The 13,844-nt window shown below is 49.6% G+C and overlaps 1 protein-coding gene across 1 annotated transcript in view; it reads right to left on the bottom strand.

Moving 5' to 3' along the window:
- Nucleotides 1–6,962: 6,962 nt before the first annotated feature.
- The window catches only part of STUM (stum, mechanosensory transduction mediator homolog), a 42,957-nt gene continuing 36,075 nt past the window's right edge, over nt 6,963–13,844 (bottom strand). The window contains exon 3 of the mRNA XM_086461079.1: nt 6,963–7,003. Within this exon, the coding sequence (XP_086317205.1) occupies nt 6,963–7,003 (41 nt within the window). The remainder of the gene's footprint in view (nt 7,004–13,844) is intronic.

Here is a 13,844-nt window from a genome sequence, read left to right as displayed (position 1 = left end):
GCCAAGTCCCTAGCAGCATGGGGGCTGCTCTCACACAGCGAGCACAGATAGTGTGCCCGGAGTCATTTTAAAGGGTTAAAACTGCAAAGAAAACCCAGGCAAGGATTGCTGGTAGGTGTGTGCACAGGGGAACCGCAGGGTGGCTTTGGCTCCATTTCAGAGGTGCAGGTAAGGCTTCTCACCGGCCCTCTGCTCCCCTGTAAGGCTCTGGGTTGTTAATTCCTCCAGAAAGCCATGCCCTGGCCCCTGCCTCCTTTCATCACGTGATGCAGGTGTGGGCTGGAGTCCACTGGGTGCTCTCCACCACCCAGTTGGTGGGAGTGGGAAGACTCAGTTTGATCCAGGGCTGATGGGGTTTCTCCAAGCTACGTAAAGAGACTGCATTTCATTCCAGCTGTCCAGCAATAGAATATATTTAACTTTAAAAAAAAAAAAAATCCACAGTATCAAAACACAGCAAGTCACAATCCAATACTCAGCGATATAAATAGGCATACAAATGGTCCTCTGTAACCCCTCAGTTTGGGCTCTTACATGAAAACAAAAGGTGGGCTCACCATTGGGGTGCAAATGGCACAGGTGGGCATGTGCCTGTTCCCTCCTTCCTAGGATGGAAAAACCTGATACTCCCAAGCATGTCCAAAACCAAAGAAAACATGGGCTTGAGCCAGTGACAGACAACTTATCCCCCTCCCAGCCTGCGGAGCAGCGCCTCTCTGTATGTGCATGGTGGGTGGACCAGGGGTGTGGGTCAGGGTGAGATTGCTTGCTGGGTATTTGGGGGAGCGCTGCTATCGCCTCCAGGCAGTGCCGGTGGAGGTAAGCCCCTATTTTGATCCCAAGCCCCAAATGCACCATCCCTTTGACCTGCCTGCTAGAAGCATCCTTAGAGCTGGAAGATGGATTGAGCTACTCTCACCTTGTCAGTCCTGGAGTCTATGCGAAGCCTTCGTGTCCCACCGTGCTGTTTCAGAGGAGGGGAGGACGGGGGTGGGGGTGTTGCTTCCCTCTGGCCAGTGGGTGGGTAAGAGAAACAGGACTGAATTTTAGCCTGGCTCTAGTTATGCATATGGATGACAGAAGGAGGAAGGATGGCTTGTGGGTGGTACAGGCTCCTGTGGGATTCACTGTAACTAACCCTGGTTCAGCTGGTGTCACTGTCACCCGGGGTTTTACAGCACATGGGTCCCATGGGCGGATGGAAATGCTGAGTGCCAGTTTGGAAAATAAATTGCAATGCTGCCTGAAAGTGCATTGTGTGTGTGAGCACGAAGAGAAGTCAGCTAGAAAATACAGGGGTGTGTTACCATGCCATGGTTAGCAAGTGCGTGGGAGAAGCCATTGCTTTTGACTGTGAGGAATATCAGATCTAAGCCAAGCTTCTAACTCTTCTTGTGTCTGGGCTTTAAATGTCAATGAACTCTTGGTGGTCTCTTGTAGAGGATGCAGTTTGGGTGGAACACTGATAGAATACACTCTGGCTGGAGTGCGTGCATGTACATAAACTGCAGGGTCATCTCAAAACAAGTAGGAGGCAAGGCAAGGGTGAAATAAAACAGCCCCCTGAAGTTTCCTGTCATAGAGCTTGGCACAATACTCCCTGTGTTGCAGTGAGACTATGACAAGGGGCAATTTCCAGCAGAACTGAAAGATCTTTAATAAAATGTGTGACAGTCGATGCACGTAGGGAGGAACATGCAGCTTCGTGTCTCGGGAAGTACAGGATGAGGCACAGATGGAGGCACCTCGCATGTCTAACGCTCCCTACTGCATGGCTGCGTGCCGGAGCCGTTCCCGGCACAAAGCCCCGCTGACCTTCCTGGCTGCAATCGCCAGGCATGCACGCCACGGCTGAGAGTGATGCCAGCCCCCTGCACCAAGCGTGGCCAGGCAGGCGAAGGGCTGGGAGGGCAGGGGCCGTCTGCCATAGCGCCTTTTCCACGGATAAGTACGGATTTGGCAACACCAACTAACTTAGAAAAAATGTTAATGTGCTCTGCGTTGAAATGGTTGGGCTGACCCAGAATGAAACTGGTTTATGACTGGCCACAAATTTCAAAAAGACATTTGGTTTGGTTCCCACCTGGAACTGCTTTCCACTGAGTAGCAAATCAGCCGTTCAGCCCGGCTGTGGTCAAGTGCCAAGGAACTATTTCATTAAAGCCCTTTTTTTGAGAAACCTGGTTTTCACAATCAGGAAAGAGCAGCAGAAAATACTGTGTCGCTGGTGGATGGCAGTGAAGCAATTGTATTTATTCTTCATTACCTACTATCGCTCTTTAGCTGCAAAACTTGCATCTAAGACATCTATATTTATAAAGCAGATGATGATATCGGGGTAGCCGGGTGCCATCCTGCACCTTCGACTGGATCAAGTGTTCGCTGGCTGCGTCCTCTAGCTGCGCCGGTGAGGAGGCAGGGCTCGGTGTACAGCAGTGGCGCGGGACAGCACGGCTCCTGCAAACGGGTGGCAAGTTATCCAGCCCCCGTGTTGGTGGGCATCCCGGAGGAGGTGGCCTCCATCTATGGTGCTCCAGAAAGAGATGTAAAAGCGCTGGGTGATTAATTTGGCCCTAAAGAGAAAGACAACCATTGCCAATGGGGGAATGCTCCGAATTAGCACTCATACCTGTATCTTCACTGCGTGACTCTTCTCACTAACACATGAATTGTGGGTACCATGCACATACCTCCAGCTTGCTGCCAGCTTCCCCACCGTGGGATTCCCAGGAGCCCCTTGAGGGGATGGGCTCTGCCTGGTCTCTTATGAGAGGAGGAAAAAGAAGTCGGGGTGGGGTGTTAATACATGTATAACCAGCTGGGGGGTGCTGGTTTTAATTGGGACTACTGGTAAAAGCAGGGGGTTTTATCATCATTATTACTGCAGCAGGGCAGCTTTGGGGAAAATGCAATTCAGTGCTTGCTCCCTGGTAGCAAGGCCAATCTATAAAGTTGCTCCTGTCCTAAAGCAGAGTGTGGGAATCTGGTGCTAACTAAATCAACTAAGCAAATCCCCACAACAGGCAGAAATAAGGCCTTTTGTCCTGGGTGTCCACTTGACAGATTTCAGAGCCTCTGAAGTGATGCATTGGCTATTTCCTTGGCTTTACCAATTTGATAGAAAGGTCAAAAATGAGAAAAAGTGTATAGATTAAACCTTGAAAGTAAATTATAAATCCTGCACCTCTCCTGCGCAGTGCTGCTGGTGCCAAACTCCCCCACGCAATAAATGCAGCCAGCACACAGATGTAACTGAAGCGATGCTCTCTGAAGACCTGCGGCAGTCCCTGGGAGGGCAGCATTTCTATACAAGCCCTTCCCCAACTAATGCAATTCTCCCGTCCTCACTAGAGTGCAGGGACAGACAGTACCAAACATGCCCAGAAAAGCCAGCAAAACCCTGGCTGTGCTGTTCCTACCACTTTTGTTCCCAGGGGACCTTTTGTACAGGTGCTGGGTTTCTGGGATGGGATATCTGCTACCAGTCTGACACTCGATGCTACAGGAGATAGGACTTTTGGCAGTTTAATGCCCAGTGAAAATGGCAGCTTGTTTAACTCTTCCCCAGACTGAAACTTTCTGCACTGCCTGTCTGATAAATGTTTAAATCCATTTTCACAGGCACCAGAACAAGTTGTTCTTAAGCCACATTTGGCTGCTCCTGTTTCAGAGCTTCTGCACCCAAAGGCTTCGCTTAGTTTCTTTTCAACACCTCTACCAGGTGGCCTAGCAAAACCTGTCTGCTGAGGCTCCCACGCATCCATCCTGAGACCACAGCACAACTAACTCAATGCTCAGGCAGTGTTTGGAGTTTGCACTTGATCCAGCCGTTCTGTTTTGGTAAATGTGAGGGGTAACCATTGCTTTTGGTCATGGTGTTTGCTCCAGCTGAGCTAGCAAGGTTTTGGGGGGCTTAATGACTAGTTATAAACATCCAAAAAAGTTCCCACCAATCACAGCAGCGGCTTGTGAAGGTGTTTTCCAGCTGCGCTACTGATTCCCTGTTTGCTCCTGGTTAGGATCCTATTTAGCCCTTATTTTCCCAGGTGGGAAATGAAGGAGCAGAGCTTCTCTGTCACAGTAAGTGCTGAAGCTCAATTCTGTAATATCCATACAGTCTGCAAGCCACAGAGCTGCAGATGCTACAGCACAGGTCACTGGGCAGCCACCCTCTTAACCGGTTCTTTGGGTAGAAATGGTCAAAGAGGTGAAACTGTTGAACATCATGAGCAGAAATCCTTTCAGTGATTGTGGTGGCAACGCTAATCTTGAGGAGCTCATCCCTTAATGCAGATGGCTCTTGGGGTTCATCTTTACACTACTGACCTACTAGGAGTTGATTTTTTTCAAAGTGCTGCTGTTTTGCAAGCCTCTCCTTGGCAAAGCAAAGTAACCACGCCTCACTGCGGCGCAGCATCGTGGCAGGATAACTGCGCTGCTTTTCCTCTCGAGGACTTCCAGCCCTGGGTTAACACGCACCAACTCATGCCTCTCTTCCAAAGAAACTTGCTTCACTGCTGCCTGTGTTGTGTGGCTTGTGTCTCTCTAAAAGTTGGTGTTTTTTCACTATCTTCCTCTAAAATTAAAAATGAGCCGCTTTCCTGCCTGCACAATGCTATGGATCTTTGCTTTGTGTGGGGCAGCCCAAAAAGTTGAGCTCAGCACCCCCATTTGGATACAGGGTAGCTGCTAAACACCTGTTTGTGGCTGGCCAGCATAGCGGTATGAGCCACCACTTAGGGTGTGAGGCAAGAGAAATGCAGTCTGAGTTATTCTTGTGGTTCTGCCACGAGTTTGCTTTGGAGTCTGGTAATTTAACCTTACTGTGTACTGCTGTTTATCAGCTGTCCAATAGGGGCAGTGATGTCTGTCTATCATCTACAGATGCAGGGGGTTACTGTTAATATTTGGCCAGGATCTGTGAACTATTGCTTTAACTTTAATCTGAAGGATCTTCCACAAATCCATTTCATGTTGATTAGTTTCCTCTTCTCTTGCTAACCATGTACCAAAGAGCCAGTTTAAACATATGTCTCCTATAGACCCCAACTCTTCAAGCAGCCCAAAGCTTTTCACAGCGCAGTCGTTGAAGGGTGGGGTGAAAAAAGCTTGTCACCAGTTCTGATGCCTGTGCTGGATAAACGTACGTGGCTTGGATGGGTCCTGTCCCACCACAAGTTACCTGGGACTGTGGATTGTGCTTTATCACAAGCCCTGGAGAAGGACTTCCACAGGCTGTGGGCTCACAGTGAAGTCTGGGTGTTGGGCTGGTCAGAAACTTTCCAGGAAGAAAAGTCCTGCATTAAAGCCATCAGGAGAGCACCTGGGCCTACGGGGAGGCTAAGCCATGCCTCCTGCTGGTGTAAACACTAAAGGAGCTTCCTACCCCACCAGCTCCATGGGGGGGTCACAGACAGGTGCCCTGCCCAGCGCAGGGCTCTCCTCCACCCTCAATGGGTGGCTGTCCTGCTCAGTGTACCCCTGTGATGCCTCTTGAAGGTTAAACACACAGCGCATGGAGAACAGCCGGGTGGTCTGCACTTACTGCCCGCAGGTGATCAGGCAAGGAGACAGGCATGCTCAGGGGCACTTCCTGCTGTTTGACACTTCAGCTCTCTTTGCAACAGGAGGTATTTGCAACTGACGGGATCTGCTCTGCATGGAAAATAAAAACCTGCCTTAAAAGCAAACCGTCATGCTAGGAGAGGCAGGGAGCTTGTAGGGCAGCAGGGTTTGCTGCCATCCCCTTGCCCACCGGCTGCCTGTCTGAGGGAGCGATGGGCTGTAAGTGCGTATCAGCTCTGACATGCTTGGGTGGTTCCTGGTTTTGGCAGTGGGTTTGTGTGAAGCTCCTCTCTCTGGGACAACCATCCCTGGGTGAGAGCAGCAGCCCAGTTTTGCCACCTTTTGGCAGAGCTCCTCCTGCCACCTTTTTGGAGTGGAAAAGCAGGCCAGGTGCTGCCACCAGGTCCCCCATGGCTGAGCAACTCTCATGCTGCTGTAACACCAGCCGGCATCAGAGGGGTCACTCTGCCTGGATGCCAAATTTAGCTCTGTGCATTGTCTCTTCAAACCACAAACACACAGCCCTACCCTATTTGGCCATGGGCCTTCCAACCACAACTACTACCGAGCACCTGGTTAGCACCAGGTCATGATACTTGAGCTTTGGGCACTTACCCCAGGGAAGCGGAGCAGGGGATGCTGCTTCAGCCGGGAGCACGTGCTGCGCTGTAAGGGGATCCATTTCCAAAGCACGGAGACACTGCCAGCAAGTCCCTTTCAGGGGGGAGGGAAGGAAAGGTCTCTTTTTTTTGGGCTCCCCCAGTATTTACACTAGAAGCTTTCAGCAGCACGTGGCTGCACCCGCCAACCTAGAGGCAAGGTGCTGCAGGGCACTGCTCCCTTGCTCCAGTCTCCCCAGGGGCCAGTGGGACGTCTGGTCTTCGCATGGTGCCAGTGGATGGAAGCAGGGGACGGCCCCAGTCAGTTCAGCAGTACAATACGATTTACAGCAAGCACGTTTCTCAAGACATCTGCAACGACAGAGCTTGGCTGAGCACCATATATACACAGATAGCAGAGGAGGCTGGGCTGAGCCCTCCGCTACAGCGAAGCAGTCAAGGATGGACTCTCAGGGTGGGGAAAAAGTACCACGGGTTTGCTTTTACATACTGTACATATATCTATTAATAGCTCCTTGGCATTTGATGTTCACAGACGGTTTCCTTTAACGGTGAGCGTAAAAAGGAGGTAAAATGTCTTCAGCTACTTCCCCCGGGAGGAGAGAGAAAGCAGCATCTCCCGCTCCCCCAGCTCAGCTGCCTGCCCAGGTGCCACCTTCGCCAGGGGTGTCTCCTTCTCCTGGCACCCTCCTCCTCCTCATCGGACGCCCACCGTGTGCTGGCCGGGGCCAGTCCTAACCCACGCCGTGCTTGCCCCATCTCCGCTGCTCAGTGGGATCAGTGCAAGTCTCCGTCGGCTGCTCTGCACCTCCGCTCCGCTGGACGGGCAGATGAACCGGGTTCAAACAGAAGGAAACAAAACAAAAGGAAGAAGAAGAAAGACAAAGGGTAATGAAAAGGTCCATGGCCCACAGCTGCCAAAGGAAATCTCTCGCCGTGTTTCTCTGACCATACTTGTCCCAGCCACTACAGCTGCTGTGGGATCCCCTGTTCCTTGTAGCCTGTGAGGAGGGAGGGGAAGGGAACATGATTAGTGTTAATTCCTAACAAGGACCCTCGGCGAGGCTCAAGTGAGCCATGGGCCTGGTTTACCAGGAGTGGCAAACCATGTGGGAGAACAGGGGGGGCTGCCGTGTCCCCCCCTTGCAGCCAGGCTGCCCCAGGGCAGGCTCAGCCCAGCGAGCCACCCTGCCTTGCTTTAGCCAACACCTGCCCCGTGCAACCACCGTCCTGGGCACGGCGATGCGGCTGCCGGCAGCCAGCCTTGCCGCTGCGGTGCCTGCCTGCCACCGGCCCGGCAGGGGCAGAGGCACGTCTACTTGCAGGTATAAAGGCGCAGTAGGTACCAGTGGCCACCAATTCCAGTACAGCCCAATAACCTAAAACCTTTACAGAAATGCTATATTTTCTGCCTAAATTATTCTGTATTGGAGCACGGTTTTCTGCAGCATAGGGGAAATGTATGCCCTTATATACTGCTCCAGAGACACTGCTGTTCCCAAGCACTGATCTGGCAGTGTCATGGTCATGTATCTGACACGCATCTCTACTTGCGATCTACGTCTGAACCTTGTCCTTCCACAGGACTGCCAGGTAGGAGGTGGCTGCTTTCCTCTATGCACCTTTTTGTTCCCATGCTGGGTTTTGCTAACAGAGCTCTCCAGCAGCAACCAATTTGCACTGCAGTTTGCAGAGGTGAACTAACATCTCTTGGAGGAGAAGGGGGACACCTTTAATCACAAGCTGATGTGTCAGAGTTCTAACACAGACCTCAGGATGCCTCCGTGGGCCCTTTCCCTAACAATATTCTCACTGCTTTGTTATGCACTTGCTTTGCTCCAGCCCAGCAGAATTTCAGGTGCTTTTGTTGGGGCACAGCAGCCGTCCAGCGGGACTGGAGAAAACAGAGCTTTCCAGCAGCAAAACCGATTGCGCTGGGAAGCTCCCCAGATCCTGCCTCCTCCAGCCCTTCTCCTCTTCCCCTGGGGTCTAATGCACCTCCCGACCAAGGCAGCGAAGCCCTTCGGGGGGGCTCTGTGTTGGCTCGTAGCTGGCCCTGGCAGACACCAGGGCCCTGCTGCGTTGCAGCCATGTGGATGCTGCGGGGGCTAAAGCAGCTTGTCCAGCTGCTTGTCACAGCTCCCTGGGGGGACTGGGGCCCCACTGTCCCCGCGATCCTGTATGTAGTGGATGAGGGGAGCCTGCAAATCCCACAGGGGAGGGCTCCTTCCCCTGGGGAGCTAGGGCAGGGAAGGGCAATAGGAAAGCACCCAAACCTCTTGTGGCACACAGGATAATGAGAATAATACTGGGGTTTTTTTAACACTTTCCTAGGTCGTTGCAGTGACTGCACCAGAAGCTTTACCTGCTTTCTTTTTAAGAGAAACTGGGATTGTTATTATGATAGTATCAGTGCAAAAGAGCTCCTTTTTAAAGAAGCAAAGAAGCTGTCCTTACCTGCACTGCCTGCAATAGTGAAGATCTTTCAACTAGAAACCTTTTAAAAATCTGGAGATTTTGTTTGTTTGTTTAAATAAGTAGCCTGTCACTTTTATATTTTGAATTTCAAATGAGTCTGACATTTCACATCTCAGGAGAATGCTTAACTCTCCAAACACTTTTCTACTGGTGCTTTTTAATGAGTCTTTCCAACCCTTATGTTGGGTTTTTTTAAGTCCCTTAAAAAAGCTGAACACAAGATACTAGCAGGTGCCAGTATCTTTAAGGGACTTTTTGCTGAACTAAGAACTGGCCCCAGCAAATGAACTTTGCTGTACTTTGGAAAAATCCACACATTCACCCAGCCTTGGCAGCCTGGTTCTCCTGCTGCTAAACAAGCACAAGGAATAGAAGAGATTAATGACACTTATCAGTACATATTACACTGCACCATGTTGCTGCCCATTGTGTGCAGCTGAACAGAAGGACTCTCACCTCTTTCAAACAGCTTTTTCTAGGGGGAAAAAATGATGATTTCATATGCATTTGTGTTCTAAGTGTGAGTCAGCTCTGAAGGCAAGATGAGCTGGTTGGAAACCTGTAATATGGGCTTGTTCACAGCATTGGTTTAATGTGTTTAGAGAGCAAAGTAAAAAAACCAAAACCAAAACCAAACACCAACTACATGGACCAGAGTTAGGACATGCCATAAATCCTTAGCTAAAGGAAACAAGCTAGGTTATGCTTACAGTAACTTGCTTGTGTAACCATGCCTTTTATTAAGATACAACAGAAATCCTATCAGTTTTGAAGCTGACTGGAAGCCAGTTACAGTGGCCGAGTCTGCATCTCTTTACATGACCAAAGTAAACCAAAGGATGACCTGTCCTATGCTAAACTTATTTACTAAATTACTTCAGACTTAACTTATTAAATAGTTTATACACGAAAATAGTTATTGCATTTCTTGCACAGGAATAGCTATTCTGTATGAAGCAGCTTTACGTTAGTGTGCCTGCAACACAGTTAAGGGGCAGTTCTGTAAAGCAGACAGCGCTGGGATTAAGTCAGTCCAAGTATCAGTGCACAAAATCACTGATTTAATCAGGTTGGCTTGAAATTGCTCTTCCGCTGTAAACCACTGCAAGTAAGATTCAGGAAAAAAAATAAACCCAACAGTCTGTGCACAGGCTGTCCTACTGGGACTGGGTTCATGCAGAGGGTGGCCTCCGGATGCTCTCAAGGATGAAACAGGTCCCTGCCCTGCTCCGAGGCAGCCCAAGGGGCATTTCAGTGCTGGGCAGAGAACACATCCCCGGGCCTGTGCAGCCACCGGACAGACACAGAGACAGCAGACGCACGCACATACAGGCACATGGCTGGACTTGGGCTGAGAGCAGGCAGCGCTGGCCAAGGTGAATCCCAAATGGTTTGCCCCGGCCAAGCCCTTGCTGCTCTCCACAGGGAGCTGCCACAGGGTGTGAGGAGGAGGAGGAAGAACAGAAACAAACTTACCTTGTGAAACTTTGATGGTGAACAAAAGGAGGCAAAGGAACATGAAAGAAAGAGAGAGGGAGAAATGTAACTGTAGACGATATATCCAAAACACATGGAGAACCAGAAAAGAACAAATAAATTGGGGCTGCAGAGTAAACAGAGAACAGCTGCTCTACCATCAGACATTCACACCAGGGCTAAACATTATTTAAAATCCTTGCACTTGAAGGGGATCATTGCATTTGGGGCTCTTGTTTATAAAGAGTATAGGGGAATCCTCATCTGCTTTCCGGCTCACCAGCCCCGAGCTGGACAGGCTAGATGGACGAACACCCACAAACACCCTCCTCCATGACGGTGCTATTTCACGAGTGTGACCGCAGGGGAACTGCTGAAGGAAGACGGCAAACAAAATGTCACGGCATACCGGACGGCGCGTGGCATGCCGTTCACAGTCTGAGAGCTCGGAAAACTACACCTGACATCTTGTTGGTAGTTTTGCTACTGAGTTTGCTTGCGCCTCCAGGTAACTCACAACTGCGGCATGCCTCAGCCTGGCTGGGTGCTACAAACCCTGGTGATATTTAACATTCCCACAGTATTTTAGGAATTCACCCTACCTTTGGTAGGAAACTTCGAAAAAAAGGGTCTTTTAACTACTTTCCTCAGGCATGGTTTGGGGGACAGCTCTATTCAGATTAAAAAAAACCCCATAATAGTTCTAAGCAGGCAATTTGTCCTCAGAATTTCTTCATCTCATGAAGGGTTACCAGTTGTTTTAGGGTGTTGTTCTCTTCGAGTCTCTCAAGCACTTTCTGCTCCCTTTCCTTCCCAGGGCAGCTGCGTTACCTGCCCTAGCAGGGGCTCTGCAGAGAAGAAAGGCTCAGCAATGCTTTCCAAAGTCCCTCGGAGCCCGAGCATACAGTAACCATGCAATCATCTGCTGCTACTTCTGGCAAGGTCTGAGCGCTGTAATTAGCAAAAAAGCGACAAGTGGACAGCATGATTACAGGTAATTTCTTACTACTGGCTGGCAATCAGTCCCTGAGAGTCAGCTGCCCACTGCAGAATAAGGGGCTGCAGCAGCAGTAAAACTGTCCTGTGAAACCACAGGCAGTGGCACCTTCACTCGTTCATAAGCACAGCCACACAAGTTGTTAATTCAGAGGCCAGAAACTGAGCAAGGGCTTCCTCCAGAAACCATGCTTGACTTCTTGGCTGCATTCATGAGAGGCAAAACAACACCTGGACAGACAGTCCCTGACTTCTGTTCCCTATGCCACCTCAGTATGACATTAATATATTGATTTCTGTGGTATTTCTGTCAAGAAATGGCACAAAACCTTTTATAACGAGCTCTGAGCAGCTAGGGAGTTCCTGGAAAGGCCATTCCTCCGCATTGATTCTGCATGACACAGCTAATGAAGATGTGTGCTGCGTGGGCTGGGGACAAGGTGTGCCTTTAGCAGAGGGAAACTTGCCTAGAAAGCCTTAGGAGGCTCATTTTCCGGTTGGCCTTGGCCAGCTAATTAGCTCTGTTTTGCCTCAGCTCCAAGCCTCGTCCTCGCAGCCATGACGAGGGGTTCAAGGAGAGCATGGAGTGTCAGAGCTGCCCAGCCATCACCAAGGGCAGCTGGATATTTGCAGCAGCAAGGGGAGAGCCCAGATTAAATTTTTTGCAAAAGAATTAAGTGCTTCCTTTTAATCTACCTTTGCCTTCAGGCAGCAGGTAAAGTGAAAGACAGTTCCCAAAGCCATATGGCTGCTTAAAGAAGGTATCTGTGGTGTTTAACGGCACCAGCTGGCAATTCATTTAAATTAGTAGAGAAAATGCCCCATGCCATTGTGCTGCCAAAAGTAATTAAGTGTGACAGCAAAACTGCATTCAATTAATCTTCCTTCTGGGATATATCATGCTGAAGGGCACTTTACAGGAGATGAGGCCTAGACAGGACCCCCCAAGGTCAGCTGGTCTCTTCCCGTGTCCCACCTTGCTCCTGACAGACTTGGGTCTACGTGCTTTTGGGGTCTTCCAGTGACAGAAAGGGCAGATCCTGCCATGTCACCTCTTCAGCATTTTGACCTTACTGGAGGGAAAACATCTCCTAATTTCCACACAGATCTTTCCTGCTCTTATTTAAGTCTGTCTTAGACTAAACTGCTGCCCTCTCACATTTACTAGCCTGCTGACCCTCTTCATTGCCTGCTGTCTCATGGTCCTCTGGACTCTCTCCAGGCTGTCCACATGAAGTACAACAACCAAAGCTGCCCACAAGCCTCACTGGAGCTTTACGTGTGCTGAGAAAGGTGAAGGGACCAGTTAATGTCCTACAGGCTCTGCTCCTACCTGCCTGGGTGGTGTTTGTTCCCTCCACAGCAATGTAGCCCTGTGGAGCTTGTGACTCACTGCAGCCACCGCATCCTTCTCTGAAAAACAAGTTGTTCCCTAGCATGTATTTATGCAGTTGATGAATCCTTCCTTAGTATCTTGGATTGTCTCTACTGAGTAGCATTTATTTTTTTCAGGCCGTTTCTTCGATTTGCTTGAATCCGGACACTGCCCTCCCTGTCCCTGCCATCCTTGCAGCCGCCACTGGTGCGGGGCTTGTAAGCCCCTTCTCCAGTCCATCATGAAGCCAGGAATGAAAATACTGAACAGAGCTGGATTCAGGAGGGACCTTTTGACACATCTCTCCTTATATCTTTCCAGTTCAGGAAAATGCATTTAGAGAACAGTTCTCAAGTGTGTTTTCACGCAGGCCACGTCTCCCTGGCTTACTGGCAGGAACACTGTGTGAGATGGTGTCAGCGCCTGAAAAGTCAGGAGAGATGGCTGAACGCCGCCGCCACTCACAAAATTAATCCCTCTGCCACAGAGGGGAATCAAGCCAGTCTGACACAGCTTGCTCTGGACAAACCCAGGCTGAATTTGTTTCTTTCTATTTTCTAAATGAATGTAAGTCACTTGTTTGATTACTTCTTCCAGGAATTGAAGTATACCTGATTGGCCTATAATTCTTCTCTTCCCGTCATTAAAGACAGTATGACATTACCCCCAAAGCTCTCCCCTTGGAGCAGGCTCCCCATTTTAATGGCTGAGAATTAGCACCAGAAGATGAAAAACTGCAACGAGTCTCCCTAAGTCCCACCCAGCTCTCTACCAGCTAATAAGCAGGGAGGCCCTGTCCTAGGGAGCAAGGCACTCACCCCTCAGAGAAAGCTGGAGTGGAGTCCCCAAGCCCCCGCTGCTTCCTGCCCTTCTCCTCCCTGCTAGTCCCCATCAGCTTGGACACCACCGGCTGTGCCATGCCTCTAGACCATCAAAATCCTATGGCACCCTCACAGGGAGGCATGGATTCAGCCATTTCAAGGCAAGGAAGACTAGAAGTGGGCAGAAGTTTCCTATTTTTTTAACTATTTCCTACCTGCACGCCAATTCAAGTTGCAACGGCGTACGATTTGTCTTCAGTGCATCAAATAGTTTGTTCGCACACAAACAAAACCCAACCAAAGCAAACTGTTTCCTGGCAGTTTAAATGAAATGTCTTATTTCTTGCATTTGAAACATTGTTTCCTTTTTAAGTTATTACCTTTTTTTTTATAACATGAAAACAAAACATGAAAAATCTAACTATTTTGGGTCTGACAGGGCTGTTTGATCCAGCTAGGAGCAATTGATCACTTCTGTTGTTTTGATTGAAAAAAATGAGTTTTTTCTTTTAT

This window comes from Leptosomus discolor, chromosome 2, assembly GCF_034619465.1.
Source record: "Leptosomus discolor isolate bLepDis1 chromosome 2, bLepDis1.hap2, whole genome shotgun sequence".
NCBI classification, from domain to species: Eukaryota; Metazoa; Chordata; class Aves; order Leptosomiformes; family Leptosomidae; genus Leptosomus; species Leptosomus discolor.
This window is presented reverse-complemented; position numbering and strand designations above follow the sequence as displayed.